The sequence below is a fragment of the Actinia tenebrosa genome, unplaced genomic scaffold (assembly GCF_029948245.1).
Source record: "Actinia tenebrosa isolate PJP-AT-01 unplaced genomic scaffold, QUT_ActTen_1.0 PGA_scaffold13__45_contigs__length_12533684, whole genome shotgun sequence".
Lineage (NCBI taxonomy): Eukaryota > Metazoa > Cnidaria > Anthozoa > Actiniaria > Actiniidae > Actinia > Actinia tenebrosa.
The window spans coordinates 7,411,699-7,437,243 of NW_028292573.1; the positions used below are offsets into that span (position 1 = coordinate 7,411,699).

The 25,545-nt window shown below is 37.4% G+C and overlaps 3 protein-coding genes across 3 annotated transcripts; 1 reads left to right on the forward strand and 2 right to left on the reverse strand.

Annotated features, from left to right (window-relative positions):
- Positions 1–173: 173 nt before the first annotated feature.
- LOC116304182 (endoribonuclease LACTB2) lies at positions 174–6,671 on the forward strand. The gene is made up of 7 exons (XM_089029083.1): positions 174–428; positions 1,222–1,388; positions 2,347–2,573; positions 3,185–3,337; positions 4,090–4,164; positions 4,344–4,425; positions 5,659–6,671. The coding sequence occupies exons 1-7, from the start codon at positions 256–258 to the stop codon at positions 5,703–5,705; spliced, it is 924 nt and encodes a 307-aa protein (XP_088885209.1). The 5' UTR covers positions 174–255; the 3' UTR covers positions 5,706–6,671.
- Positions 6,672–6,700: 29 nt separating this feature from the next.
- LOC116304183 (TATA box-binding protein-associated factor RNA polymerase I subunit A) lies at positions 6,701–13,570 on the reverse strand. Its single transcript, XM_089029082.1, has 6 exons — positions 13,414–13,570; positions 12,085–12,233; positions 9,598–10,109; positions 8,942–9,087; positions 7,956–8,258; positions 6,701–6,909 (listed from the first exon to the last, which is right to left on the reverse strand). The coding sequence occupies exons 1-6, from the start codon at positions 13,544–13,546 to the stop codon at positions 6,716–6,718; spliced, it is 1,437 nt and encodes a 478-aa protein (XP_088885208.1). The 5' UTR covers positions 13,547–13,570; the 3' UTR covers positions 6,701–6,715.
- A 2,295-nt stretch (positions 13,571–15,865) lies between these two features.
- Positions 15,866–24,068, reverse strand: LOC116304185 (uncharacterized). The gene is made up of 5 exons (XM_089029283.1): positions 23,998–24,068; positions 22,996–23,314; positions 21,455–21,607; positions 20,665–20,748; positions 15,866–16,775 (listed from the first exon to the last, which is right to left on the reverse strand). The coding sequence occupies exons 1-5, from the start codon at positions 24,066–24,068 to the stop codon at positions 16,749–16,751; spliced, it is 654 nt and encodes a 217-aa protein (XP_088885409.1). The 3' UTR covers positions 15,866–16,748.
- Positions 24,069–25,545: the final 1,477 nt, after the last annotated feature.

Consider the following 25,545-nt stretch of genomic DNA (forward strand, 5'->3'; position numbering starts at 1 on the left):
GCAACGGACCGAGTTGAACTGGGAACTATGGTCTTTGGGATGCCTGTGGAAAATCACAGCAAACCCAGTTAACCATTAACTTTTTTTCTCTTTTGTTCGTCGTTGTTTTTGTTATTATTACTTATTTATTTATTGTTTATCATTATAATTATTTACTTATTTAATATTTAATGTATATTACAATAGATTTGACCAAATTCCATGTAATATTTTTGTTATTATCACAGCTCGCTGTGGGTTACCTGTGGTAAAGACATGGGGAACAAGATGGTGTCGATAGCAAGTTCCATTGTGGGACAAAACAGCAATCTTGTCCATATTCCTAACATTCAACAGCTTTCTCCTCGAGTTATTAGAGTTCTAGGCTGTAACCCTAGTCCTATGACGCTACAGGGAACGAATACTTATCTAGTGGGCACTGGGAAGAGGTAAAATATATTTTTTATGAATTGAGCATGGTAGTGGTTTATGACCTTTATGAGACTGCAAATGAGGTACAGAAATAGATGTATAAATGGATATAAATATACCACAAAGGCACTTAAAACTGAACAAGCTTATAATTCAAATGCATATGGACTTTTTATAAAGATTAGCATGTTCTGATTGTTAATCTATCCATCCTGTAGTTTGCTCATGCACCCACCGTACCTATCTATCTATCCACACACCCATCCATGCATCCATGCATCCATCCATGCATCCATCCATGCATGCATGCATCCATCCATCCATCCATCCATCCATCCATCCATCCATCCATCCATCCATCCACCCATCTGTCCTTCTATCCATCTACCAATTCATATGTCAATCTAATTTTCGATTGCACGTTACCTGATTGCGGCCATGTTGGTGCCATTTAACAAAAGATTTCTCATTAGCATCCGTTGTTAACGGCACCACAATGGCCGCCATGTTTTTATCTTTTAACTCTCTTGGGAATGCTTGCAACCCATCAATTCATTCATCCATCTGCCTGTCCACCCGTACGTCCATACACTGTACTTTCATTCATCCAATAATATTTTATCATCCATATATTCATATCTTTAATCCAAATTCATCCATCCATCCATCCATCCTCCCCCCCCCCCCCCCTATCCCATGCATCCAACCACTTATCAATCCATTAGTGAACAGAGAGAAAAAACTCTAAATACATGAATTGATTGTGAATGTATCAAATAACTGATGTCATACTTTTTCTCTTCTTCGTAGTCGCATACTAATTGACACAGGTGATGGAGGCATACCAGAATACATTACGAATCTCAAAGAAGCTCTTCAAAATTATGATACGAAAATACAGGAAATAGTCATAACACACTGGCATCATGACCACGTTGGGGGTATACCAGATATACTACGGCATGCTATAAACCAGGGTAAGATTGATCTATTAGGAGTAGGATATGATAATAACTGACCATGTTGGGGGTATACCAGATATACTACGGCATGCTATAAACCAGGGTAAGATTGATCTATTAGGAGTAGGATATGATAATAATTGACCACGTTGGGGGTATACCAGATATACTACAGCATGCTATAAACCAGGGTAAGATTGATCTTATAGGAGTAGGATATGATAATAACTGACCATGTTGGGGGTATACCAGATATACTACGGCATGCTATAAACCAGGGTAAGATTGATCTATTAGGAGTAGGATATGATAATAACTGACCATGTTGGGGGTATACCAGATATACTACGGCATGCTATAAACCAGGGTAAGATTGATCTATTAGGAGTAGGATATGATAATAATTGACCACGTTGGGGGTATACCAGATATACTACGGCATGCTATAAACCAGGGTAAGATTGATCTATTAGGAGTAGGATATGATAATAACTGACCATGTTAGGGGTATACCAGATATACTACGGCATGCTATAAACCAGGGTAAGATTGATCTATTAGGAGTAGGATATGATAATAACTGACCATGTTGGGGGTATACCAGATATACTACGGCATGCTATAAACCAGGGTAAGATTGATCTATTAGGAGTAGGATATGATAATAATTGACCATGTTGGGGGTATACCAGATATACTACAGCATGCTATAAACCAGGGTAAGATTGATCTATTAGGAGTAGGATATGATAATAATTGACCACGTTGGGGGTATACCAGATATACTACGGCATGCTATATGACCATATTGGGGGGCCATATACCAAATGTAAGTCGCCAGCTATAAACTAAGTAAAATATCATAATAATAACTGAACTAGTACACAGGACTCCCAGAAACAGAAAATGAACTTTGTCTGCAGATATGGACCATATATGTTTTAAATGATAAACTATTTAATGATTCAAATAGGCATGGAAGTTAGAGTATCAAAATTTGAAAGAAAAGGGTTTGCCGAGGAGATTAAAGGCCATGAAGTAGGGTACAACTACCTACAGGATGGTGATACTGTATCCACAGAAGGGTGTACCCTGCATGCCATACATACACCAGGCCACACTACAGACCATATGGTGCTTTATCTGGAGGAAGAGAATGCTCTATTCTCGGGAGATTGCATCCTTGGGCATGGAACAGCAGTAAGTATAGTCAGCTGAAGTAATTGTTCAAACATTGGAGTTCTTTCGCATTTTAAGGCTAAAAAGACCTTACGATCCATCATAAATAATTATCTGGTCATATGGTTTGGTTTTTCGCAAAGAGAACTCTGAAACAACCTCTAGGCTGATCTAAGTCAGGGCATGGCTAACTCACAGATCAAACCCTGAAACAACCTCTAGGCTGATCTAAGTCAGGGCATAGCTAACTCACAAATCAAACTCTGAAACAACCTCTGGGCTGATCTAGGTCAGGGCATGGCTAACTCACAGATCAAACCCTGAAACAACCTCTGGGCTGATCTAAGTCAGGGCACAGCTAACTCACAGATTGAATTCTTCAACCACATCTGGGCTGATCAATCTATGTCAGGGCACGTACAGCTTACTCATAGAGCATATTGGAATTCAATAGCATTAGGGTCTGCAGAGGAAGGAAAACCTGTGAACCAGTATAGAAAAACTACTCACTTGTGATGCCAAGCACTGCACAGGAATCAAACCTTTGAACACAGAGGTGATAAAATTAACACAGCTACGCCATACTTGCTCTCCATTAAGAATATCAAAGCATGTTTTGCCTATCATTACAGGTATTTGAGGATCTGTATGATTACATGAACTCCTTGAAGATAGTTCTTGGCTTATCACCCAATCTGATCTATCCAGGACATGGGCCTGTAGTAGAGAATGCTACTGACAAGATCAAGGAGTACATAGATCACAGAAACCAAAGAGAACAACAGGTGAGAAAGGACTGACACTGTTTAAGTTGTCTCTCCATGCCTGTATTGGTAATAGTAACTATCAGCGCCCCTAACCAGCTGTTGACCGACTGTCGAGCAACTGTCAACAATCAGTCGAGCAACTGTCGACTGATTGTTGATTGTTTAGCAACCATTTGTTGGACTTGTTGACCATTCAGTGACATATCATTATTAATAATAATAATAACAATAATAATAATAATATTAATGAAAACTTTATTTTGATGCTTTTTGTTTTACCATTGCAAATCTCGCTGGAAACTAGGTAATTTACAATCGGCTACTTGAATTAAAAACAATTTCAGTTTTACATGAAATGAAAGGCTTATAGCTCAAGATATGTACTTGGATACATACAAGAAGATGAAAAAAAACCCGATAATAGTAAAAAATGAAATGAAATGAAAATACTAAAAATTCATTAAATCGGGATTTTCAATAATAATAATAATAATAATGATAATAATAATAAAAGTGCATTTATATTGCGCATATCCAAATGAATGCTCTATGCGCTATGACATATCAATAATAATCACAAAATAACTGAAGATAAATAACTAAAAATCAAAATAGTTTTTAAACAGGTGAGTTTTAAGCTGTGACTTGAATTCAAGGACAGTTTGACAGGATCTTAAAGATAAAAGTAGAGAGTTCCAGAATTCAGGTGCAGCAAAATCATGCCTCACAAAAGTGTTGGAGTTATCTCTTACTTTTGGTTTGGTTTTCAGATTCTTGAAACTTTAAAGAAAGAAGAAGGATCATCTCCAATGACAGCAATGGAACTTGTCAAAAATATATATACAGTAAGATAATAATTAGAGCTTATTAAATATAGAACATCAGATAGAGATACGTAGGAATTTGAGGAATGTTTGGCAAGAGTGGTACGTGTAGCAGTAAAAGTTTTCTTTCACCAATGAGAGTGTTTTTACTGACAATGAGGAAGCCAATTTACAATAATTATTTGGTTGTCGACCAACAGGACACCCCATGGCACTTACACAAAGCTGCTGAAAATAATGTCAAGCATCATTTGACAAAACTTCACAAAGAAAACAAAATTAGTAAGTATAGACAAGTGTAGTTGACGGACACGTCGGCTTGGCTAGTACTACAGCTAAAGCTAGCCATGTAGAACTAGTCATCGGCATATCACTGAAACTTGCCTTAGATGGACTGATTGACAAACAAACAATGGAGTGACAAGCAGACTTAATGTGTACTTTGAATGAAAGACTGAATGAATGAGTGACTGACTGACCCATGGAAATGAATGAATAAATACTGAGTGGATGAATGACCAAATGACTGATGGTCTGACCAAATGACTGATGGTCTGACTAAATGAATGATGGTCCGTAGTTAGATCTTATTAACCGAGCGGGAGGTCTGTACGGGATAATCTTGACCGAGGTCGGAATGTACAGACCGAGCGCAGCGAGCAAGCTCGGTTGATAAGAGTTTTATTATATGACCACTTTTCATTGAATAGGACAAAATGTTTTCGCTGTAAGATTAATATGCGATCGGACCGGTTAATACCGGAGAATCTAGACCAGTCCGCGATGCGAACTATCCAATCAGATTGCTCAATTTGCTAGTGTCCAGGCTCGAAGATTCACGGTCATATAATAAAAATGAATAATGGCCTGATGAAACGAACAACTGTCAGACATACTGATTGTGTTATGGAGTAGCCTAACTGATTATGAATGGAATGATTAATTGACTAATGAATTCACTTTTCAGTAGATGGCTGAAACAGTCAGTTTCAAAAACAGAATTTTTAGATCTTGCAACTTGCCAATAATAAATAATTAACTAATCAATTAACATCCAGGGGCAGATCCAGGATTTTTTCAAAGGGGGGAGGGGGGGGGGGGGTTGTAGCATTGATTGAGGTACTTGTTTGGCGGGAAAGTAGCACAGGGTTCCCAAACGGAAGTACTGTAGGTCTTAAGATAATGATTATTTGCTGCAGGCGAGCATGGTTGTTTCAGGTCTCACACACAGCTTATAGAAAAAAAAGCGAGCGAAATGTGTTCAGCACCCCTGTCATTTAATAAAACTTGCAATGCTGTTGGTGTTGTCATGAAAAAAAAAAAGATAATAATAAATCACGATGGCTCTCATAGGGGGGGTAGCAACCCCCAAAACCCATCCCTAGATCCGCCACTGACATCTAATATAGCAAAAGATTCTAACATTTTGTTTTAAACCTTTTTGTTTTTTCCCATTTTCTTTGTTGACCAGATTTGCAGGATTTGAATGACTTCATTATTATATTTTGTTTACAGCTTCTGTACCTTTTGGAGATGATGTCAAATGGAAAAGCTCTTTATAGTCTCACAAGCAAAAAAAAAGATGAGTTATAGAATAGACCAAAGGGCCATTTATACAGGAAAAATAAGACATGTCCTAAATAAGAGGTGAACTGATTCTTTTTTAAGAGCGTGTGTCTACATTAGATACAAACATTATGTATAAACAGTTTGTGTCTTATTTGGGCTGAAGTCACGACAAAAAATCAGTCTGTGTGGGCTCCTTGACCTGTGAAGTTGCACATAAGCATCTAAGTTAAGATGCAAGTGCCATTCATATGAACGTGTTTGCATCATATTTAATATCCAGCTTAACTTAGAACAGCTCTTAACCCTGTTCTTGAAAAAGAATTTTATCCAAAAATTAATAAGACATGAACGTGAATTATACAATAGATGGTGTGTTATGTAATGGAAGACGAGAAGAATGTCATTTTTTTCCCATATAAAAGGCTCTAAATTAATAAGACTCAACAGTGCACAGCGTCAGGGGAGGTACAATATGTGGTGATAATGCCTCATGTATGATGCATGCACGTCATTTCTCAATTGGTTTTATTCCTGAGTAAACAAGATTTGAAGCAAATGATTTGAACTCTGACTGAACAAGGAATTTTAAGCAATAGTCAAAATACTGTCTGGTTTATAGCACATGACGGGCAGTGTTTGCTGTCATCGTAGGCTGGTAATAAGATTAATGAGATTCATTCAGCTGATTGATACCAAGCAATAGAATACTCTCTGGTTGATAGCACATGACAGGCAGTGTTTGTCTGTCATTGTAGGCTGGTAATGAGATTCACGAGATTCATTCAGCTGATTAATACCAAGCAATAGAATACTCTCTGGTTGATAGCACGTTGATACCAGTCAATCAAATTTAACACATACAATGTAGAAAATAAAAAGCAAACATAACCAGTACACACTTCCACTTAAATAACTAAAGACATTTCTTTTGTAAAGGAAAATTATTTTAATTGTACATAAATGAGAAAGAAAAAAAAAAAAAAAGAAAGAAAACTGTCACTTTTCAATTTTTTATTTTCTTTTTCTTATTTCCAGCATGTTTTGTTTTTCTTTTATTGGTTTTTGAATGTCTTTCCACAGTTTTATCTTTTAAATGGCTAGTTTCATTCTGTGATGGGTCTGTTGTCATGGATTCATCAGCATGTTTCTTGGATTTTACTTTTTTCAGTTTATGCACAGCCTTAACAAATACACAATCTGCAATAAAAAAATATTCTTCTATTACCCTGTATATTATCATGGGAGAACCTACATAGCACTCAGTTGATGTAATGTATTCAGAAAATCTATTGTATTCTATTGTCGTTCTATCCAACGCCAACGATAATTGTCACAAGACCAAACAAATGCGGCTTAATTGGGCACTCTTAGTCCCAACAGGATTAATGAACGCTTTACTTTCAACTAACCCTTTCTTTTGTCTTTTGATTGTTTGTTTTTGTTTCCTTGCCTACCTTGCTCTCATTGGTTTCTTTTGTCTTATTCTATCATATATACACTCCTTTCTACCACCTCTTTCTCTTTTACTTAGACGAAGGACTAGTGTCCGAAACGTCAGTAAGTTTTTTCATCTTTTCATGGTGTATAATTTACCCTTTTATCATCACTGTTTCATTAGAAACACCGAAGCAGCTCACACTAGTTTTTAGCTAGTTATATCTTATATTGTATTAGGTGTGATTCATTGTATTTTTATGAATATATTACATCACATCAACTGCTTGCTATGTAGGCTCTCCCGTACTATCATTGTCCAACTGATATGGCGACCAACCTAAATAATGGCATGCCAAGAGCAGGGCCAACGTAGAAAGTTTATAAAGCATAGAGTGGTGGGGTTATGTTTTCAAATAATTTGAAATCTTGCTGTTTCACATATTATTCCAACTACTAACAAATTCAATTGCTATCTAGAGGTATTTCAGCCTAGAAAAGTTTAATAGGCCCGTTTCAAATTCCAAATTACCGCTGTGTTTCTCAATTACAGACTCATTTGCTCAGGGTTGGTCTCGAGTTTGTGTAGAATATTCACGTGTTCCAGTCAAGGTCCATCAAGTTTCAAAATGTTTGTATTGTTGAAGTTGTGCATTCTTTACTTTTCTGTTGGTACTTTGTGAATATTTAAACACTGATACGAGGCTAACTGTGAGTAAATGAGTCTGTAATCAAGGAACACAGCGGTAATTTGGAACTCGAATTTGGTCTATTGAATGGCCAGTCGTTCTACATTTCCACTTCCTTACCTTTGCCAAGAAGTCGTTGTGCAACTTTAGCCTTTTCAAGCACAATATTCCAATCATATTCATTTGTTGAATCCATCATCAGTAACTGCTGTTCCTGGAAATGGTACTGAGGCCACCAATCAGCTCTCTCTTCCCAACACTCTTTAATGGTGTGTTCAAAGTCCTTATTAATGGTCTTTCCATGGTAACATAGTTTGAGTATTTGGGCAAGGGCTGTCCATCCATTGAGACTGTTACGGCAGGCGTAGTGATCAAGTTTATTGAAAAGGATGTGCAGATGTCTGCTGATGTACTTGGGGTCCCCTGGAGACAATAATTATAATTAGCTGTCGTATATTATAAGTATACACCTATTTCAAGGAAAGTTGTCAAAAATCAACTCCTAAATTCCAATTCGATCATGGAATGAGGGCCACAGGTTTGTTAGCCACTGGCTATTAAGTGCTACCCTCGTGAAAAAAGGACGATTTTTTTTTTTTTTTTTTTTGTGTCATTGCCAATGGCGATAGGTCATTCTAACGAGGAAATGGTTTCGTTGAATACAAAGAACATTGAATCAGTCTCGACACTAAGGTCCATACTCTTGACGAGAATAGGAAGCAGAAACACAAGTCATTCCAGCTATTCTTGGACCTTGGAATGACCTATATCCCCTATCACTTTTCAATTATTGCCTATTGCCTATCCCCAATGTCAACATTTATTGAAATAGGTACAGGGTACCCATCAAGATTGCAAAGTATCCTGTATTTACAGTGTATCTGCTTGAGTTTGAGTTTGAGAATACTGTACGTACTTGTTGAGGTTGGAGTTACCGCGCATGATAAACTATAGTTTTGCTATGCGCTGAAACTCCAACTTCAACCTGAAACTATTATTCTTGGACACAGGACAGAACTGGAAAAAGGAGTATTGAATGACACAGGCCATGAGAAATATGAATACATTTTGTCCCAACTAAATGAATACAGTGTGCAGTAATGTACCTAAGTTCAGCTGTCCATCCTCTTGTAATAGTTCTGTGTATTCTTTTACCAGCTCTGAAGTTGGGTCCACAGCAAAAAGCTTTTCCAATACATCCAGTAATTCAGCGTTTGGTGTCCCTTGTTTCTTAAGAAAGTGATAAAGATATCTGAAAATGAGAAAATAATATGGTTATCATTTATGGGATTTCCACTCACTCTATCCTTGAAATTGTCACGGAAAATTTCCCCTGGTGCTGATCTAAGTCAGGGCATGGCTAACTCACAGTTCAAACCCTGAAACAACCTCTGGGCTGATCTAACTCAGGGCATGGCTAATTCACAGATCAAACCCTGAAACAACCTCTGGGCTGATCTAAGTCAGGGCATGGCTAACTCACAGATCAAACCCTGAAACAACCTCTGGGCTGATCTAAGTCAGGGCATGGCTAACTCACAGATCAAACCCTGAAACAACCTCTGGGCTGATCTAAGTCAGGGCACAGCTAACTCACAGATTGAATTCTTCAACCACATCTGGGCTGATCTAAGTCAGGGCATGGCTAATTCACAGATCAAACCCTGAAACATCCTCTTGGGTGATCAAATTCAAGAGAAATTAAGGAAGTGCTGCTATCCTATCCTTCCCTTATTCATCTGACAGTTGTGTTGTACCATACCTGTGTGCATTAGGGTTCTCTGGATTCTTCTCTAGGTATTTCTCAAGCGTTTTCCTGGCTTCATCAACCTTTCCATAGTAAACCAACAGCTCAACTTGTCTCGTTACAAAGATATCCCACAATCCATCAGTCTCCACAAGGTTCTCGAAATAACCCAAGGCTTTGTTACCATGGTAACTTATTTGCTTAGATTTCTCTGTGTTCATATTTATATAAACATCTTGTTCAAAACCAAGTTGTTTTTCTTTAGTCAATTTGCTATTCCATGTTACGTATTCAAACAATCCAAGATATGCTTGTAATAATCTGTTTTCACTGAAGGGTTTGTTGCCACATTTTCCTCTAATCAGTTCGTGTGCTTCGGTAATCTCTTGTTGTTCTTGAATCAAGTACATGGCAAAATCCAGTAGAATCTCTTCTTTATAAGGGTAGCAGATCATAAAAACGTATTTAAAGAACTGCACAATACATTTGTGGTTTCGTTTTAAGTTTCTCAAGGTTTCACATCCAACCTAAACAAATGCGAAAATCACAAAGGATTCGTATAAGTTGAATAGCTTTTAGATTTTAGTTTTTTTTATTAATTTGTATCATTCACCATTTTCCATACATCGGTTCACTGGTCAAACACAAAGCATTCAGTCGAGGTTGCAAGGTTCAAATTTGAATAATCCTTTGAAAGTAACTTGGCGCCTCGCTTGAGCGCTTTGTGTTTGACCAGTGAACCGATGTATGGAAAATGGTGAATTAACACATTACACTTAGATTTTGCCAGTGATCATGATGGACAGTAAATGACTTGCCATTATTTTAAGCTCTGATTTATTATTATTGATTTTTGATAATTGTATTAAGAGGAATTTTTTTCAATAACGAGCAATAATGGAAAGAAGCGCCAAAAACTAGACCTGAGTCAAAACCTTTTTTAAACAGTTACAAACTGATCTACTATGATAAAATGCCTGTTTGAAGTGGTATTTTCAATTGTACAAAGATGTTTTGTTGCAATTGTGTTAGAATGTAGCTTTGTCAGGCTTTTTTATAGAAAATGTATGGGAAATAAGCAAATGAAGGCCTAAACCTCATTTTCGATTCAAGTTTTTGCTTTGGGTTAACACTTTGATTCCACTTTCATTGGTCATCTCCACTTCCAAACAAGTTAAACTTTCTGAATAACAAGATTTTAGCCTTGTACAACAGCCTTTCTTCAAGAAAATAGTTTTTGGCGCTTACTGCTTGAATACGAAAAGAATTCTCTCTTAATTTATTATTATTAATGAGGTTTATCACATAATTATCCATAAAATACCTATATTTCTCTTTTTCGAAAAACTGATATTTTCACATGTGAAAATATCGTTACCATGTGTATTTAAGCTATTAGTTAGTTAGTTATAATAATAAAAAGCTTATTAAGTTGATTTTATGGATAAATATATAATAAACAGAATATTACATGGGCGCTTGGAGATACAAAATTTATCTTCTCGTGTTGAAAATCTTTCACTCTTTTGCTGTGCTCACTCATGAGAGATCTTTTCAACACTCGAAGATAAATTTCGTATCTCCGCGTGCCCATGTAATATCTTCTATTTTCACAACACATCAAATCCCAAGAGAAAATAGTGTAATGATATGTGGATGCACCCAGGCATCTTGTTCTAGAACGGATACATTTATATTATGAATTTTTCTACATCCCACATGGAGAAGTTGAGGTGAAAATATGAGGTGAACTATCACTCTCATCTTTCTCAAACTATGTGACCAAGTGAAATGCCTTTATGGTGAGCTTCTACAGCCCTGCTGTTAAATTTGTAACATGGAAAATAGTTCCTTATCACAAGTTTAAGGTTTGTATAGTGTTTGACTCATCAATTGATCTCCTCGGCTTGGGTGTTATGTTTTCCCATTTCCAGGGCTGTCTACCCCGAGATATTCGAATCTGGAGAATTGATAGGGAAGGGACATAAAGTCACACCGCATCAAAAAGCGCTCGAAAAGACGTCTTTCGCTTTGTAACATTTGATGTGATTGGTTTATTTCTGACCAATCAGATCATAGCTTATATTACAATGGCTTGCTTGCAAGAACAGTTTATGAGGAACGTTTTCATTTTGTTAGAGATGCAAAATAACACAAACAACATGAAATAATTGGAATTTTATGGTTGTGAAAATCTAGTCTCACAAGAAATGGTCAGCTTCAGGGATTATCTGGGAGATTTGATACTCTAATCTGGAGACCGGGAGATACGGTCCAAAATCTGGAGACTCCCGGTTTATCCAGGAGAGTTGACAGCCCTGCATTTCAGACCACGTGTCATTCCCTTGAGAATTAGATTCTTTGATGGAGTTGTATTCATATTCATGTGTCTTCTCCAACCGAGCACAACCGTTAAACAAAGAAAGGATACTCTAGGGAATGACACGTGGTCTGAAATGAGACAACATTACACCCAAGCCGAGGAGGTCTATTATGACTTACCCTCCAAACCAACTCAGGTACTCTTCTGATGTTCGCACTCAATCCCATAATGCACCTGGAGGCATTATCAAAATCATGATCCAGCAGAATGTCCAGTAACAGACGGGTAAGGTACTCAACATGTTGTACTCTAAAGGTAGTATACCACCCTGTAGAAAGTATATAGAGGATATTACATGGGCGCGCGGAGATAAGAATTTTATCTTCGAGTGTTCAATCATGAGTGAGCGAGGCGAACGAGTGAGATATCTAAATTGAACACGAGAAGATAAAATTCGTATCTCAAAGCAGCCATTCAATGTTCTGTTTATTATATAGATATCGATGAAACTTAAAGACCCATTGCCACTTACCGTGATGCACCGCGGTCACAGATGAATTTCGTGGTCCATGAAATTCAAAGATTCATATATTGAATAATAACTTCATATTAAATCCTTTTCCGACGTAGCACTAAGGCACAATAATGATTCTTTTACATTATTTTACGGCCTTAGGGACTATCTAAGAGTTTATTCAAAAGGTTGGAATTGTTTTTTCAGTGGTGACACGATGCAAAATGTAAACAAATTGTGATGCATCACGGTAAGTGGCAAGTCTTTAAATAAAACAAAAGCTTAAAAATTCTTTATTAAAGTAGCAAGCCGATTCAACAACGATACCTTCACGTGTGAAAGATATGATATCTTCCACTGGTGAAAGATATCAAGTTTTCGACACTAGAGAAATAGAGGATATTACATGGGTGCGCGGAGATACGAAATTTATCTTCGAGTGTTGAAAAGATCTCTCACAAGTGAGCGCAGCGAACGAGTGAGAAATTTTCAACACGAGAAGATAATTTTCGTATCTCCAAGCGCCCATGTAATATTCTGTTTATTATATAATTATCAATGAAGTATGTTTCGGCTTTTTCAGGCAATTCTTTCCGTGTATTTTTGAATAGCCATCGCAATGGTGTTATTTTCACACGTGAAAATAACATGTTATTTTCACGTGTGAAGATATCAATTTTTTGAAATAGAGAAAAATAGATATTTCATTGGTAATTATATAATAAAAATAGATATTTCATTGGTAATTATATAATAAAACCTGGTATTTCATCGATATCTATATAATAAGAAACAATATTAAACCTTTTTCAAATCCATGCAATACCCTCCCCTCCCCTCCCCTTCTGAGGATTTTCTCTTCACTCTTAAAGACATACACGTTTTTTTTAATGTGTAGTTCCAGAAAATATTCGTACTTCACGTGTCCACCGTCGCCTCAAGTGGCCTTAAACTGAACGTTGATTTAAAAGGAAAATTTGAGGGTATTACTTACCATTGATGCGAAAACCTTTACAAGTTTCATTCCACTGTTGCTGAAAGATGCAAGAATCGTAGAAATACGGCTTCATTTGGTTATCCCTCTTGTTTTTGTGAACCGTTGTCCAGAACTCCTTGACGGACGCCATCTTGAAAAATATATTGGTAAAACCACAGGGTTACCAACACCGAGAAATACTTTCTATTTCAACATCTACCATCATCTCCCGGGGGGGGGGGGGGGGGGGGTACTCCCCTATATTTGCTATACGGGTATGTTTTTTCGGCTTTTGGGTCTGGGGTAGGGTATCATTTTTTGACATTTTGTCTGGGATAGGATATCCTTTTTGTTTGGGATAGGGTTAACGATTTGGTCGTTTTTGTCTGGCGAATAGGCTACGCTTTCTGCCGACACAAAAACAATAAATTGATTGCAATCGATTGTAAAACCGTCTTTTCCGTCTTTTAGTCCGGGATAGGGTGTACAGTTCTTAGTTTTAGTCTGGGGTAGGGTATGTAAAATCAAAATTTTAGGTCTGGGATAGGGTCAGGGTTTTGAGGTCCTGGCAGCACACCCCTACCCAAGTTGGGGTGGTAGTACCCCCGGGCATCATTTACCATCGTCTACCGTCATTTACAATCATCTATCATCATTTACCATCATCTAGCATCATTTACCATCATCTACCATCACTTACCATCATCTACCATCACTTACCATCATCTACCATCATTTAACATCATCTACCATCATTTACCATCATCTACCATCATTTAACATCATCTACCATCATTTACCATCATCTACCATCACTTACCATCATCTACCATCACTTACCATCATCTACCATCATTTAACATCATCTACCATCATTTACCATCATCTACCATCATTTAACATCATCTACCATCACTTACCATCATCTTCCATCATTTAATATCATCTACCATCACTTACCATCATCTACCATCATTTAACATCATCTACCATCATTTACCATCATTTACCATCATCTACCATCATTTAACATCATCTACCATCATTTACCATCATCTACCATCATTTAACATCATCCACCATCATTTACCATCATTTACCATCATCTACCATCATTTACCATCATCTACCATCATTTACTATCATCTACCATCATTTACCATCATTTACCATCATCTACCATCAACCAACTTATTCAGAATCACTAATACATTAAATGTGTGACTGGGATGGATTGGACGGGACTAGGATGAATTCCCTAGAGCAAAGGGATTTTATTGTTCTGCCATCTAACCACAGGCTGTCCAAGCTGTATTATGGGCACCGGCACGTGATGTTGCAAAGCCTCAACAAAAATGATAGAGTGAAGGCATTTAACCCGTGAAATAAAAATTAATAGTCAACGTGTAATAGTCAAATAGACACAAAAGAAAACAATGGAATTAGGGTCTACTAAAGTGTATTAGCCTAATATCTATTTCACAGGTTTAATGACTTCACTCATTCACTCAGTCATTATCATTAATTACTTGCTCTCTTCAACAAAGATGTAAACCAAACAATTTCAATTCATTTATCATCTACTATAAGGTTTTGCAGAAGAAGGAAGACCTGACAAAGCCCAGGCAGGGGTCGTGCCAAGGTAACCACTTAAAATTCAAGGACTTTTCAGGGAGTATACAAGGACCCAAAAATGAATTTTCAACTAACTATGCCAAGGTTTTACACGGTGGTTGCACATGGCCGACTTTCAGATTTTCCAATCTTTCTGACTAGATCTATTTCAGAACCATGCAAGTGATGATCAAAGCAAAAATTCAAGGAGTTTTCAAGGAGTTTTGCTAAAATCGTAAAATTCAAGAGCTTTTCAAGTGCCCTTGAAAACGCGAATTAAATTCAAGGAGTTTTCAAGGAGTTTAAGGAGTAGCACGAACCCTGCACAGGAGTAAGGGAAGCCATGTCTGTAAAATTCAAACGAGAACCCAAGGTGAGTGTACAAACTGTGTGGTTAAAGTTTATGGATTGAATGGAGGATGAGGCCACAATAAATCATCAGATCCTTGTCCAAGAAGAATGGCTTTATCTCAGGGCCGTAACCAGGGGGGAGCACAGGGTGCATGTGCACCCCTCATAAAAACTTTTAAGGTCCGCTCATCCATCTCCTTTTTGTTTTGGTTCTGCTTTCTTTTGGTTATTTTTTTTTTCTTTTTGTTTCTGCAATTTATTGCCTGTGCACCTCCCTGCAAGATCCCTAGTTACGCCACTGAGATGGTAATAAAAAAAACCATCAATGGTCCGATTTTATTCAATGTGCTCCCTCCCTGTAAAAGTTCTGGTTACGGCCCTGTATCTTGCATGTTTGAATGCTTCTGGACACACAAATTTGATCTGAAGCCTCAGAAAATCCTCCCCTGATAGTCAACAAACATGAACTATTCTTGATCCCCAAAAAATCACAAACAAACTGAAGTATATTCAACTAGTTTACAGTTCTTTTTTACTGTAAAATAAGGTCTACAAATGATTCATGTCTCATGTACATTTGTACTACATTCTAAGATGTATAATATAAACGTTGGAGGTTGTAATGAGTCTTAATCCTAGTGATGTTTAGTACCTAAACTACCAAGATCCTTTTCAAAATCTCTCATATTTAAATGTTGATTTAAAAACTCCTTTGAAAATAGACCCCTTGCACATGACGTCAAAGCAGCTCAATTTGGAGGGGGAAAAAAGAATTTCAATCTCCAGAAATTATTGGAAACCTATTTTTATGTCCTCCAAATTGAGCTGCATTCCGGCATGCTGCAAGGGGTCTACACAAAGACAATTCTCGACTTTCACATCCCCATAATACTTTGCGTCTTTGGGGGGGTAACCAGAGGGTAAAAACCCACTTATTTTGCTGAAGGCTGATCAGACAATGTTGAAAATACCTTGTTTGGTATCCAAAAATAAAATGAAGTAAAAAACAGAAAAAGATAGAAGCTTGAAGACGTTTAAGGTAAATTTTAAACATTTTTACGTAAGTCAATACATTTTCTGTAAGACCAAAACTCTTGATGATCTGTACACGCAAAAATAACTTGGAATAAACTGATAATCAGTATTGTACAGATAAAAGCAGGTATAGTATAAATTCAATTAAGAAACCTTTCAATTTGGGACAGTTTTTTGATTGGTTACCCCCCAAAGAAGCAAGGCATTATGGGGATGTGAAAGTAGAGAATATAGTGAAAATTAGCATAACAAAAAAGCTACTGAAGAAGGATTCTGGAAGTGTAGACCTATAAAATGTCATTATGCTTGAGGTATAAAGGATTCTTGCAGTCCATTATCTACAGTAGATCTGTTCAAGTTTCGTCCTCATGCCTGTTGTCCTAAAACAAAAATAATGATTTACTCAGTATTTTATTAAATCCTAGTCACCAATAATTAAAATACATCAAGTATTATGACTGAGAGCATTGACTGAGCACTATTTTTAACATAAAAAAGTCATTAATAATTCATGAAAGAAACACAATAGAAATCATGACCACGAAGGAGGTTTTATATCTGATATAGATTCGTCTGCATTCATTTGCATAAACTTCAACTTGGATTTTCTCTATCAAACTTGGATCATTTCGCAAAGAATTCGGTACAACAACAACTCTACACACATACTACACAGGAGAGAACCAGCAAACAACTCTACTCACATACTACACATGAGAGAACCAACAAACAACTCTACTCACATACTACACAGGAGAGAACCAACAAACAACTCTACTCACATACTACACAGGAGAGAACCAACAAACAACTCTACTCACATACTACACAGGAGAGAACCAACAAACAACTCTACTCACATACTATACAGGAGAGATCCAACAAATAACTCTACTCACATACTACACAGGAGAGAACCAACAAACAACTCTACTCACATACTACACAGGAGAGAACCAACAAACAACTCTACTCACATACTACACAAGAGAGAACCAACAAACAACTCTACACACATACTACACAGGAGAGAACCAACAAACGACTCTACTCACATACTACACAGGAGAGAACCAACAAACAACTCTACTCACATACTACACACGAGATAACCAACAAACAACTCTACACACATACTACACAGGAGAGAACCAACAAACAACTCTACTCACATACTATACAGGAGAGAGCCAACAAATAACTCTACTCACATACTACACAGGAGAGAACCAACAAACAACTCTACTCACATACTACACAGGAGAGAACCAACAAACAACTCTACTCACATACTACACAGGAGAGAAACAACAAACAACTCTACTCACATACTACACAGGAGAGAACCAACAAACAACTCTATTCACATACTACACAGGAGAGAACCAACAAACAACTCTACTCACATACTACACAAGAGAGAACCAACAAACAACTCTATTCACATACTACACAGGAGAGAACCAACAAACAACTCTACTCACATACTACACAGGAGAGAACCAACAAACAACTCTATTCACATACTACACAGGAGAGAACCAACAAACAACTCTACTCACATACTACACAGGAGAGAACCAACAAACAACTCTATTCACATACTACACAGGAGAGAACCAACAAACAACTCTACTCACATACTACACAAGAGAGAACCAACAAACAACTCTACACACATACTACACAGGAGAGAACCAACAAACAACTCTACTCACATACTACACAGGAGAAAACCAACAAACAACTCTACTCACATACTACACACGAGATAACCAACAAACAACTCTACTCACATACTACACACGAGATAACCAACAAACAACTCTACACACATACTACACAGGAGAGAACCAACAAATAACTCTACTTACATACTACACAGGAGAGAACCAACAAACAACTCTACTCACATACTACACAGGAGAGAACCAACAAACAACTCTACTCACATACTACACAGGAGAGAACCAACAAACGACTCTACTCAAATACTACACAGGAGAGAACCAACAAACAACTCTACTCACATACTACACAGGAGAGAACCAACAAACGACTCTACTCACATACAACACAGGAGAGAACCAACAAACAACTCTACTCACATACTACACAAGAGAGAAGCAACAAACAACTCTACTCACATACTACACAGGAGAGAACCAACAAACAACTCTACTCACATACTACACAGGAGAGAACCAACAAACAACTCTATTCACATACTACACAGGAGAGAACCAACAAACAACTCTACTCACATACTACACAGGAGAGAACCAACAAACAACTCTACTCTCTTACTACACAGGAGAGAACCAACAAACAACTCTACTCACATACTATACAGGAGAGAGCCAACAAATAACTCTACTCACATACTACACAGGAGAGAACCAACAAACAACTCTACTCACATACTACACAGGAGAGAACCAACAAACAACTCTACTCACATACTACACAGGAGAGAACCAATAAACATCTCTACTCACATACTACACAGGAGAGAACCAACAAACAACTCTACTCACATACTACACAGGAGAGAACCAACAAACGACTCTACTCAAATACTACACAGGAGAGAACCAACAAACAACTCTACTCACATACTACACAGGAGAGAACCAACAAACGACTCTACTCACATACAACACAGGAGAGAACCAACAAACAACTCTACTCACATACTACACAAGAGAGAACCAACAAACAACTCTACTCACATACTACACAGGAGAGAACCAACAAACAACTCTACTCACATACTACACAGGAGAGAACCAACAAACAACTCTATTCACATACTACACAGGAGAGAACCAACAAACAACTCTACTCACATACTACACAGGAGAGAACCAACAAACAACTCTACTCTCGTACTACACAGGAGAGAACCAACAAACAACTCTACTCACATACTACACAGGAGAGAACCAACAAACAACTCTACTCACATACTACACAGGAGAGAACCAACAAACAACTCTACTCACATACTACACAGGAGAGAACCAACAAACAACTTTACTCACATACTACACAGGAGAGAACCAACAAACAACTCTAGTCACATACTACACAGGAGAGAACCAACAAACAACTCTACTCACATACTACACAGGAGAGAACCAACAAACAACTCTACTCTCGTACTACACAGGAGAGAACCAACAAACAACTCTACTCACATACTATACAGGAGAGAGCCAACAAATAACTCTACTCACATACTACACAGGAGAGAACAAACAAACAACTCTACTCACATACTACACAGGAGAGAACCAACAAACAACTCTACTCACATTCTACACACGAGATAACCAACAAACAACTCTACTCACATACTACACAGGAGAGAACCAACAAACAATTCTACTCACATACTACACAGGAGAGAACCAATAAACATCTCTACTCACATACTACACAGGAGAGAACCAACAAACAACTCTACTCACATACTACACAGGAGAGAACCAACAAACAACTCTACTCACATACTACACAGGAGAGAACCAACAAACAACTCTATTCACATACTACACAGGAGAGAACCAACAAACAACTCTACTCACATACTACACAGGAGAGAACCAACAAACAACTCTACTCTCTTACTACACAGGAGAGAACCAACAAACAACTCTATTCACATACTATACAGGAGAGAGCCAACAAATAACTCTACTCACATACTACACAGGAGAGAACTAACAAACAACTCTACTCACATACTACACAGGAGAGAACCAACAAACAACTCTACTCACATTCTACACAGGAGAGAACCAACAAACAACTCTACTCACATACTACACAGGAGAGAACCAACAAACAATTCTACTCACATACTACACAGGAGAGAACCAATAAACATCTCTACTCACATACTACACAGGAGAGAACCAACAAACAACTCTACTCACATACTACACAGGAGAGAACCAACAAACAACTCTACTCACATACTACACAGGAGAGAACCAACAAACAACTCTACTCGTATACTACAGCGTCCATTTTTTCATCTTTCCATGGCGTATAATTTACCTTTTCATCATTACTATTTCTAAAAGGATATTGGCACACATAGGGTCATGAAGACAATGAGAAAGAAAAGGTAATGAAAAAAAAAAGAAGAAAATCATATTAATATACAATGTTTATCTGTTTATCTCACTATTATCCTCTAATTAGTACACTTTGTTTCACGGGTTAATGAAAAACTGATTTAATACATCATTATTTTATTACCTTTTTGTTCTCAATTTCTTGTTCTTCAAACTTGTCGTGTTTCCACACTGGGCTTCTCCTGTTCTGTCTCCTGTTATCAAAACCCTTAAAAGAGCAAGAAAAAACCCAATATGACGAGGTTGAACCTTGAGAAAAAGGCACTAGATGAATCTAGGTAAATAACACAGCTAATAATAGACTTAAAGAACATTACAATTGACAGGTTCACTATGTTTGTCTGACAACCAATGTGAGGGTAGAAAACGACGCATGATCAAGAGAAGTTACACAGTGTAGCAATGTATTAGCTAGCTGACTTAGATCAGAGGTTGCTTCAGGGTTAGACCTGTGAGTTAGCTGTGTCCTGACTTAGATCAGTCAAGAGTTTGTTTCAGGGTTTGACCTGTGAGTTAGCCGTGCCCTGACTTAGATCAGTCAAGAGGTTGTTTCAGGGTTTGACCTGTGAGTTAGCCGTGCCCTGACTTAGATCAGTCAAGAGGTTGTTTCAGGGTTTGACCTGTGAGTTAGCCGTGCCCTGACTTACAGTAGATCAGCCCAAAGGTTGTTTCAGGGTTCAACTTGAGTAAGCCATGCCCTGATTTAGATCAGCCCAGAGGTTGTTTCAGGTTTGATCTGTGACTCAGCTGTGCCCCAGTTTGATAAGCCCAGAGGTTGTTATTTCAGAGTTTGCCATGCATAAGTTAGCTGCTAGGATTTGGTCAGTGTACCATAGTCAATGATTAATCCTCCCTTTCTTCACCTGCCAAGGGAGACCCATTGTACGATAATAATCAAACAATACACTATTTACCCTCTCTCTCCTGTCTTGAAAGCGATCATGTTTCCAAACAGGACTTCTGGATCTTTGCCTTTGTAAAATCTGTCTGGGGTTTCTGTTGCTTTGTCTGTTAAACATGTAGCCTCTTCCACGATCAGCACCACGGTCAGCACCACGGTCATCATGCTATAAAAATACACACAAACATAGATGAATACATAGTTCATGCGGCCCACAGTAATTGAAGAAATCTGTTGTTGTGTCCCTGACCTCTTGGGAAAAGTTTTAATTTCAATTACAGTGCAACACACCATATTTGTCGTATTAAGAAGATATAACTAGCTAAAAACTGGTGTGAGCTGCGTTGGTGTTTCTAATGAAACAGTAATGATAAAAAGGTAAATTATACACCGTGAAAAGATGACAAAACTATTAAATCAGTCACTACAGAAACACAGTATTGGGTACTTCAACACATCTTTTGGAATGAAAGGTATTTACTGTGGGATTACCAACCAACTAAAGCAATAAAATTTAAACTCATGCTGGATGCTCTTTTTACTAAATACATGTATGAACAAATTATTCTATTTCTATTTCATTTTACATCGTGACACATGTGCCATATGTCAGTCAACAAATGTTTTACCAATATGCCATTGAATTCTTAGATGATGGCTAGTAAACACTAGCGTGGACTTTTAAATGCGCTTAATTCATTCACTTGGCACCGTTAATCCCCACGGGATGAATGAACGCTTCGCTTATAATTAAGTTATTTCTCACCCATTGTTGCTTTCGATCCTTTTGTTTTCCTTTGTTTTATGGCTTGCTTTTTTCTTATTGGTTTGTTTTCTCTCTCCTCTACTATATAAACATCTCTCTCACTCTTACTTTCTATTGACTCTGACGAAGGACTAACGTCCGAAACGTCAGTTCCTATTTTCACTACGGTGTAAAACTTATCAATCTACGATAACTGTTCCATTGAATTCTTTCAGGCTAAGTGTTTCCATCAATTAAGAGACTTTTTATGAACAAAGTGTCCAGTGTTAGCCAGCAAAGGGACCAAAATAAAGTACAAGTAGGTTTCATCTAGGCAGATTCCTAGCCATTTATTTAAGCTTTTGTTGAAACAAAAGGTACGACATAAATAGGTAGTAACATACGGGAAATAAATTACTGCAAAGTTTTAGTTTTGGAGATACAGTATTCGAGGAGAAAATCCAGTATTTTTATTTTATTCTACCTTGGACATAATATTTTTCCATTTTGGACCACAATATACATGTAATGAGAACATGCGTAATAGATGAATTACGAGCCTTAGACATGTAATAAATGATCAAGACAACAGCTACGACATGGAAATTGCGCAATATTTTTGAGATTTTTAGTCTCAATCAAAAAAGTTGTTTGTCAGTGTAGGTTCTTATTTACTTCTAATATTCTATTTGATTGATGGTGGTCTAGTATTGCCCAATTTCTGAGTTGCTTGATTGTTGCATGTCTCGATAAGCGTGTAGCAATGAAAACAGCAATAATGTAGCATGGAAAATCTTGGCGCAATTTACCTCGAAGTATCTCTTCCCTCGAGGAACATCACACGGATCGGTCTCCACTTCTACCACTTGTCTTTCATCTCTCTGTTGATTCCTTGAGAATCCTGAGTTCAATCTGTCAAAGACACTGACTCTTTCCATTTTCTCACTTTGTAAACCTTTTCTGTTCTTGTCTCTATCATTGTCATCATTATTTTCACTTTTTCTTCTCGTACGCATATGACTTCTTCCAAGCCGTCTGTCATCTTTGTGTAATTGATCACGCTGGCTATGCCGTCTATGATATTCATATTCACCACTTTCAGAAGATCTGCGCCTCCTCTCCCTTTCTCTATAAGTATAATTACACAGATATAAACTGCATAAGTTAATCTGTGCGTTTAAAAAGAGATAACTAGCTAAAAACTGGTGTGAACTGCGTCAGTGTTGCTAATGAAACAGTAATGATAAAAAGGTAAATTTTACACCGTGAAAAGATGAAAAAACTTACTGACGTTTCGGACGGAAGCTATGATGCTGTAACATGCATCAATGCAATGACTTTCCCATGACTGTGAAAAGCTCAAAGCCGTAAGAATCCGTGCTGTGATGTATTCTAGAAATATTTCAATTGGCTGATTCTTTCAATTTGGTTGCTCTCGCAGTTCCATGACCTTGGCGTGACCACGTCTGCGTCATGTTTATGCCATGTTTCAGGCATTTGATTTGATAGAGAGTAAATTCTCAAGCAGTATGATTGGTCTAACAGATACCTTACTTAGTTGTATGTCTATAGAATTATCTGTGCGCTTAAATATCGAATGCATCTGATTTTCCACTTTTCTGGCCGTATTTGATCAAGCATTGATCAAGTGAATAAGATTTTTGCTTTCTGGCTTAGAAAAATGTGGTAAAATAAGCTTGCTATTTTGGCAAAGATCTATTAATCAGTGAAAGTGATCCGGAAAACAAGGGAATATATCCAATATTTGGTTCCTTAATATAATCTTGTGAACAGCTGGTGAATATAATTACCTCCTTTGGTGGTTTTTTTGGAAATTTTCTGAAACAACTACAGCCGATGTTACTCTTGGTTTGGACGCCATTTTTAATAAACCATGTGACATGCGCACTAACACACTACACAGGAAACCCAATCATTCATTTTTATTATTGGCGACGTCACTTCCGTCCGTGCGTCCGTCCGTCCGTCCGTCCATCCGCGTACACGACACAGGAATCCCGCTTGATGTCAAAGCAAAACTACCCACAAATGCGGCTCTCAAATGCACAAAAAATTTAAAAAAAACTTTCATGTAGTCAAAGATGGATCAAGAAGTGTTTTTCAAGAATTCAGGTGTGTTTTTTAGCAAACAATCGCATATATATATATATATTTTTACAAGCATTTTCTCGATGAATCGACAAATCAAAGACTTTCTCTCAAAACTTTTTATATTTCTATAGATAAGCTTAATTATTTTAATGCTGGAGGAAATATAACACGGAGAGCATATTACGACAACAAATATTCGTCCTTTATTTAGCTTCGTAAATCTTTAGAATTCGGTCGTATCGTATGTTTTTCGTTCAAGAAAAATGCAGCTTTGTTCGCCTCCTATCGCGGGGTCCTATCGGCAAAACAAAGAAGACTTTCATTCAATAATTTTATATCTTTCTACTGATAATTTATTTAATTATTGGATGAAATATAAATTTACACCAAATATTCAACTGTTTATTAAGCTGTTTGAGCAATTACACCTTTTGCTGTTCATTAACCGCAAAGGAATATTCATTGAAGCGAAGAAGCATTGTCATTAGAGCGAACAGGCATACAATAAGGCGAACGGAGTCTCAATAGTGCGATGGAACTTTCATTATGAAATTTAGCATTGAATTTGACAATCGTAAAAGCACAATATACTTATATTGTATTGCGTAAATAAATGTCCAAACAACACTGTATTGAATGCGTGTTGTGGTTTATTGTTTGAAAACGTTAACGAACCCACGCAAACATATTCATGATTGTCAAATTCAATGCTAAATTTCTTAATGAACGTTCCATTGCACTATTGAGACTCCGTTCGCCTTATTGTATGCCTGTTCGCTCTAATGACAATGCTTCTTCGCTTCAATGAATATTCCTTTGCGGTTAATGAACAGCAAAAGGTGTAATTTTAAAACAGCTGTAAATAATCATATCTCTGCTTAAAGTTCTAGTTTTATCAACTAGCATGGGTAATGGAGCTCCATGCTGCCCGGTTGGGGAATAGTTGGATGGGGGACTCCAGTGGCTGCCAAATTGGACGAGGCAGTAGACCTAGTCCGGTTTGGTAGTCGTCGGGTTTTTCGGGTCGGAATTGTTCCATGACTAGGGGGCGTGGGGTTCCATTGCCTATAAATCGTATAGCTGCCTGGTTGGCCCCATGTCGGGGCCTGTCCAGTTAAGGTATAACTGGAAGGTTGCCGATATGAGGTTGATTGGGGTCTGTATTATTGGTAAAACCACATGTTAAGTGATTATTATTTATTTAATCATTATTAGCACAATTATTATTACTTTATTTGCACATATTT

What these genes read in the sequence shown, in the direction of transcription:
- LOC116304183 (XM_089029082.1), bottom strand. Translation starts at nt 13,546, where the DNA reads ATGGCGTCCGTCAAGGAGTTCTGGACAACGGTTCACAAAAACAAGAGG. An exon ending in TACCTGAGTTGGTTTGGAGG is followed by an intron (nt 10,110 to 12,084) that starts GTAAGTCATAAT and finishes GCATTTGTTTAG; the next exon opens with GTTGGATGTGAAACCTTGAG. An exon ending in GGATGGACAGCTGAACTTAG is followed by an intron (nt 8,259 to 8,941) that starts GTACATTACTGC and finishes TATTGTCTCCAG; the next exon opens with GGGACCCCAAGTACATCAGC.
- LOC116304185 (XM_089029283.1), bottom strand. Translation starts at nt 24,068, where the DNA reads ATGGCGTCCAAACCAAGAGTAACATCGGCTGTAGTTGTTTCAGAAAAT. An exon ending in CAAAAAAACCACCAAAGGAG is followed by an intron (nt 23,315 to 23,997) that starts GTAATTATATTC and finishes TTATACTTATAG; the next exon opens with AGAAAGGGAGAGGAGGCGCA. An exon ending in TTCAAGACAGGAGAGAGAGG is followed by an intron (nt 20,749 to 21,454) that starts GTAAATAGTGTA and finishes TGCTCTTTTAAG; the next exon opens with GGTTTTGATAACAGGAGACA.
- LOC116304182 (XM_089029083.1), top strand. Translation starts at nt 256, where the DNA reads ATGGGGAACAAGATGGTGTCGATAGCAAGTTCCATTGTGGGACAAAAC. An exon ending in TCCTTGGGCATGGAACAGCA is followed by an intron (nt 2,574 to 3,184) that starts GTAAGTATAGTC and finishes CTATCATTACAG; the next exon opens with GTATTTGAGGATCTGTATGA. An exon ending in TCACAAAGAAAACAAAATTA is followed by an intron (nt 4,426 to 5,658) that starts GTAAGTATAGAC and finishes TTTTGTTTACAG; the next exon opens with CTTCTGTACCTTTTGGAGAT.